General features: G+C 50.5%; 1 protein-coding gene across 1 annotated transcript in view; it reads left to right on the top strand.

The window, feature by feature from the left end:
* The window catches only part of SLC6A4 (solute carrier family 6 (neurotransmitter transporter), member 4), a 26,308-nt gene that overhangs the window by 10,465 nt on the left and 9,953 nt on the right, over window positions 1-5,890 (top strand). Inside the window, exons 8-12 of the mRNA XM_011990380.1 lie at window positions 442-569; window positions 1,874-1,986; window positions 2,653-2,784; window positions 4,081-4,180; window positions 5,496-5,596. Coding sequence (XP_011845770.1) covers window positions 442-569; window positions 1,874-1,986; window positions 2,653-2,784; window positions 4,081-4,180; window positions 5,496-5,596 — 574 coding nt within the window. The remainder of the gene's footprint in view (window positions 1-441; window positions 570-1,873; window positions 1,987-2,652; window positions 2,785-4,080; window positions 4,181-5,495; window positions 5,597-5,890) is intronic.

Here is a 5,890-nt window from a genome sequence, read left to right as displayed (position 1 = left end):
AAAAAAGGTATGAGAGTATCTCTCTGGCTGGAAGTCTGTGACTTAGTTTGAAGATAATGTCAAAGTCTAACTCTGAGGATCTCACAAATGTGAGGCTCAGGCCCTGTCCTGGCCCCCACTGCAACCCGGGCCCTGCTCCAGAACAAGGCTGGTTTGAAATGGAGAGGTCTGCGCTGGCAGGATCACCTTTTAAAGCACCCCCCACTGCTCTTCTCCCTGCACCGTGTGTGGTGGTCATGGCGGTCGGAGCTGCAGGCTTCGGCAGCTGGGCTCTGGGAGAAGGGGAAGGGGCTCCGGGACAGGCTTGAGGTTCCTTGAGTTCAGCCTGCTTGTCCTTGCTGTGGCCGGCCTGTCTAAGGCAGGGCAGGCACATAGACAGTTGCTCCTTAGAGCCCTGATCTTGGAACTGTCTCAGGCGGCCCCTTGGGTTTTCCCCTCCAGAGATGCCCTGGTGACCAGCGTGGTGAACTGCATGACGAGCTTCGTTTCGGGATTTGTCATCTTCACGGTGCTCGGTTACATGGCTGAGATGAGGAATGAAGATGTGTCTGAGGTGGCCAAAGATGCAGGTAGGACCTCAGGTTTTGTGCAGGTCCCTTGCTCCTACTGAGTTGCTTTGCTTTGAACCTTTTAAAAGTTATTTTGATTTATTTTTAAATGTTCCCGAAATTTTCCAAAGAAGGCTGGACATGGTAGCGTTCAAGACCAGCCTGGGCAACATAGTGAGACCCTGCCTCTGTAAAAAATAAATGAGCTGGGCATGGTAGTGCACACCTGTAGTCCCAGCTACTCAGGAGGCTGAGGTGGGAGGATTGCTTGAGCCTGGGAGGTCAAGGCCACAGTGAGCCATGATCACACCACTGTACTTCAGCCTGGGTGGCAGAATAAGACCCTGTCTCCAAAATAAAAACGTTTTTTATTCAAAGACTTGAGAGAAGGTTGATGCCTTGGAGATCTTTCCATGTGTTCAGGCCATGCAGGGACAGGGCAACTTCCTTGGCACCCAGTTCTGGGGCCTTCAAAATCTGTGGGCTTGAAATGTTGACTCTGATGATGGCTTTAAAACCCGTGTTTGCTTCCTGTGATGGTCTTGCGATGGCTCAAAGTCTAGTAAGCAAATAATCATTTATCCGTAGAACTGCGCCTTGCAGAAAAAGAAAATCTAGCCAATATGACCACTCTATTTTACCGTGAAGTTTTCGTGGAAAAAGAAAAAAGCGACAGAGGTAGAAAAAACAGATGACGGCATCTAGTGGGCGAGGTCCCAGGGCCTTCTTGCTAACAAGCTTTTATCTTTGGCCTGATTCGGTGCTTTGACCAACCCCATGCCCCAAACGAGGGCACCCCTAGCTAGCCCATGAGGGGCTGAAGACATGTCCCTCACACTATCAAAAGGGAGTTCACAATAGAAAGAGGTCTTTATTCCAAGGCCTCTGTGACTCTACGGAAATCAATGTAACATTTCCTACTGTTCTGGAGCTGAAGATATCAGAGGGGGTAACTGCCACGGACTTCAGAAATATCAATCCGGGTCCTGAAAAATCCCACAGAATTGTTACACGGTGGAAACTCTTATTCTTGTGTGCAGCTTTGCCAGTCTCTGGGTCTCGGGTCTGTTACCCACCCCCAGGGTTCATGGAGGGCACACGGCTTTCAAGATGGAGGCCCCACCCTTCCTGCCTCCCAGGAATTGGGGTGGCCAGGTCAGACGGAGTAGAGAGTGAGGAAGCACTTGGTGTGTGTCAAAACCTGATTCGCGCATAAGGTCTTGTGATGAGAATTGTAACTTGTCGTCGTGGCTGAGTTTTCCTCTGTGACATCTTTGTAGGATAGGTCTTGTCGACCACCTCCTCCTCTCTCCCCTCTGTCTCAGGTCCCAGCCTCCTCTTCATCACATATGCAGAAGCGATAGCCAACATGCCAGCGTCCACTTTCTTTGCCATCATCTTCTTTCTGATGTTAATCACGCTGGGCTTGGACAGCACGGTGAGGACACGGGAAGGGGAAGTGGGCTGTGGGAGGATGAAGTGGAAAGGAGGAGGACGCAGCTGGACTCAATTCCCTCCCATCCCTGGCCATCCCAGGTAGTGGTGGCTGCTCCCTTCTGGTGCCCCACACCGCCCACTGACTCCTCAGCATTTACCACCCTCTGGTGCATTCGAGTCATTCATGGGATAATGTGGGTCAAGCGCCTGGCACAGGCCCAAGGCTCACATACGTGAACTGTTATTGAGCACTGTTCCTTGGCCCAATTATGGCGCCTACGGGCCAGGGCGAGGTCTCTCCTCGGTCTCTGCTTTGCCAAGCGTTCAGTTCAGGGCCTGGAATTACTAGTGTGGAGTGAGTCTCAGCTTTGAGTTGGCCTTTCTGGTGCAGAGAAGGTCTCCCCGAGACCTCATATATCGAAGTTCTGTCCACGTGTTCTGTTTTGTTTCCTGGCTCTCCTTAGTGACGGGCTTTAAATGACAGTGTAAAACGGCGAAATACTCTTTGAGATGCTTTCATGGTCCAGTGAGTCGGGGAACTGGTGATAATCAGCTTGACCAGTCACTCAGCAACGTTACCCCCTTACCCCTCCCTCCCATTCACTGTTCTGAAGGCTACAGCCTTGTCCCAAAGCCTCCACTGTGACTGCTTGCCTGTACCTCCCAGTTTGCAGGCTTGGAGGGGGTGATCACAGCTGTGCTGGATGAGTTCCCACACATCTGGGCCAAGCGCCGGGAGTGGTTTGTGCTCGCCGTGGTCATCACCTGCTTCTTTGGATCCCTGGTCACCCTGACTTTTGTGAGTACCACCCCCTCAGCTTTGAGTTGGCCTCCCCTAGGGCAACAGAACACTAAGGAAGCTGTTCCTCTCCTTCCATCTCACACGGTGCCCTGGCTTTGGGACCAAAAGAGGGGAGGTTGTTATTTCCATTAAAAAGTTTGTCATCAAGAAGAAAAGTTGTTTCTTGCACATCTGCTTGTAGACTCTGTGCATAGTATCCACCAGCTGTCAGCATTTTACAGTAGATCCCCCTGGATTTCAGGCTTCAAAAACTATCTGGAGAAAATGAGGATTTGCTTTTCCAGCCTATTTCCACTCTTTAGAGCTGCTTTCGTGGGGATACTGCCCTGACATTTTGTACGTCATGTGTGTCATGCCGCTTGGTCTCCTCCAGAATTTGCAATGGTAAAAAAGTCACACCCTCTCTAGAGATTTCTTTCTTTCTTTCTTTCTTTTTTTTTTTTGGTAACTGAAGTAAATACTCTGAAGCAAATTTTGCAGATGTGCATCTTTAAGCCCTGACCCTGATGGCCCTGGAGTGGGGGTCACAGGGACTGAGTGGAACCCCAGTGAGTCATGATTTAGGACAGAAGGCAAAACTGTGACCAAGGCCCTTAATGTGTCTGGTATCCTGGGCCCTTCTGGATTCAGTCTTTAGAGGCAGGGATTCTCCAGGGTCCGGTCCACAGCAGGTGTTCAATAAGTTGAAGAAAGTTTAAAATAGAACCCAAGGCCCTTTGGAGTTTTTCTCTTAAAGTTTAATGGGGAGAGGAAATAAGAAGAATGAACTACACAGGATGGGGGAAGAGGCGTCTGAGTGGGTAAAACCTGCCCACACTGCAGAGGCCTGTCCAAGAAGCAGTTTTTTTTTTTTTTTTTTTTTTTAGATGGAGTCTTGCTGTGTCCCCCAGGCTGGAGTTCAATGGTGCTATCTCAGCTCACTGCAACCTCCACCTCTTGTGTTCAAGCAATTCTCCTGCCTCAGCCTCCTGAGTAGCTGGGATTACAGGTGCCCGCCACCACGTCCGGCTAATTTTTTGTATTTTTAGTAGAGATGGGGTTTCACCATGTTGGCCAGGCCGGTCTTGAACTCCTGACCTCAGGTGATCTGCCCGCCTCTGCCTCCCAAAGTGCTGGGATGACAGACATGAGCCACCGCACCCGGCCTAAGAGGCAGTTTCTGGGGTACTCACGTTCAGTCCCAGGTGGGATTTTTCCAGAATGATTCTAAGTGAGGAAGCCCCTGCAGGTCTCTATAGTTGGAAGGGGTGGCACCTCAGAGGGCCCTCACCCAGGCTCTGCTCTCCCCTCCAGGGAGGGGCCTACGTGGTGAAGCTGCTGGAGGAGTACGCCACGGGGCCTGCAGTGCTCACTGTCGCGCTGATCGAGGCAGTCGCTGTGTCTTGGTTCTATGGTAAGACGCTTCCTTCAGCCAGCTGGGTCCCTTCTACACCATCAGCTGGCACAATGACAAAGGGCTGATTTCACCAAAAAAGGCGGTGAAGGGCAGTTTGCAAGATGTGACCTCCCGACGATGGGTCTGTAAGAGTCTCGGCCAGGCGTGGTGGCTCACGCCTGTAATCCCAGCACTTTGGGAGGCTGAGGCAGGTGGATCACCTGAGATCAGGAGTTCGAGACCAGCCTGCCCAACATGGTGAAACTCCGTCTCTACCAAAAATACAAAACAAACAAAAAATTTAGCCGGGCATGATGGTGCATGCCTCTAATCTCAGTTACTCGGGAGACTGAGGCAGGAGAATTGCTTGGACCTGGGAGGCAGAGGTTGCAATGAGCCAAGATCACGCCACTGCACTTCAGTCTAGACAACAGAGTGAGAGTCTGTCTCAAACAAAAAACCCAAAAACAGACAAAAGTAAACCACTTTTGCATGTTATTTGTTACACATATTATCCAGGAGGGGACACACATTTTGGGTTGCACACAGGCCCGTATTTTTTTTTTTAAAAAAAGAAGAAATCTTCCTACCTCCTTGGCAATTCAGAGGACCAAGTTCAATTGTGTGAATCTCCATAGACCTGCCCTAGGAACTGCTGGGACCTTTCGGGGAAGCAACCACAGAGCACCTTCTCCTTCTCAATTTCTCACTCTTCTTTGGGAGTTTTCAGTTCTCACTTCCACACCAGTGACTTTTTGTAGAAGAACCTTGATCTTGATCTGGCATATGAATGGGCAATATTGTGGTTAAAAATTTCCCTTGAAAGTTTCCAGTGTCATGGTCAAAGCCAGTGTCTGTCAGACGGATTCACCATTCTTGGACAAAATTCAACTTTTTTACAATAACAATGAAATCAGACACACACTCAGCTCTCAGGAAGGCAGTGCGGCACCAAGAAGGGGGTGTGCGTCTCTTCCCAGATGCTCATCCATCCTCCCAGATGTCCATCCATCCTTCCAGATGTCCATCCATCCTTCCAGATGCACATCCGTCCTCCCACCTATGTAGAAAGAGTCTTGCTTGCTATAAAAATGCAGTTTTGTGACAAGTCCCCCAGTCCCACTTTCGGACCAGATTGTTGTTGCTGCACTCCTCCTAGAGAGAAATTCCAGAGCTACTCTGTGTGTCCAGGGTAGGAATTCCGGCTTGTCATTTCCCCTTGTCATTCCCAGTGCTGATTCTGTGACTCTGACTCTCCCAGAGAATCAGGGCACAGCAGCACAGCCCGTGCCCTTTCTCAGCCTCTGCCTCTCTTCCCCTTGGGCGGTTCCAGGCATCACTCAGTTCTGCAGGGACGTGAAGGAAATGCTGGGCTTCAGCCCGGGCTGGTTCTGGAGGATCTGCTGGGTGGCCATCAGCCCTCTGTTTCTCCTGGTGAGTTGCGATTTCCCTGTTCCTCCTTGCCCTGGCGAAAGACTTGCCCCCAGATACATAAAAAATGAATTGTAATGGCTGGGCGCGGTGGCTCATCCTGTAATCCCAACACTTTGGGAGTCTGAGGCAGGCGGCCAACATGGCAAAACCCCGTCTCTACTAAAAAAAACACAAAAATTAGCCTGGTATGGTGATGGGCATCTGTAATCCCAGCTACTCAGGAGGCTGAGGCAGGAGAATCACTTGAACCCAGGAGGCGGAGGTTGCAGTGAGCCAAGATCGCACCACTGCACT

The sequence above is a fragment of the Mandrillus leucophaeus genome, unplaced genomic scaffold (assembly GCF_000951045.1).
Source record: "Mandrillus leucophaeus isolate KB7577 unplaced genomic scaffold, Mleu.le_1.0 Scaffold379, whole genome shotgun sequence".
NCBI lineage: Eukaryota > Metazoa > Chordata > Mammalia > Primates > Cercopithecidae > Mandrillus > Mandrillus leucophaeus.
Note: the sequence above shows the minus strand (reverse complement) of the source record. Positions and strands in the feature narration are given on the sequence as shown.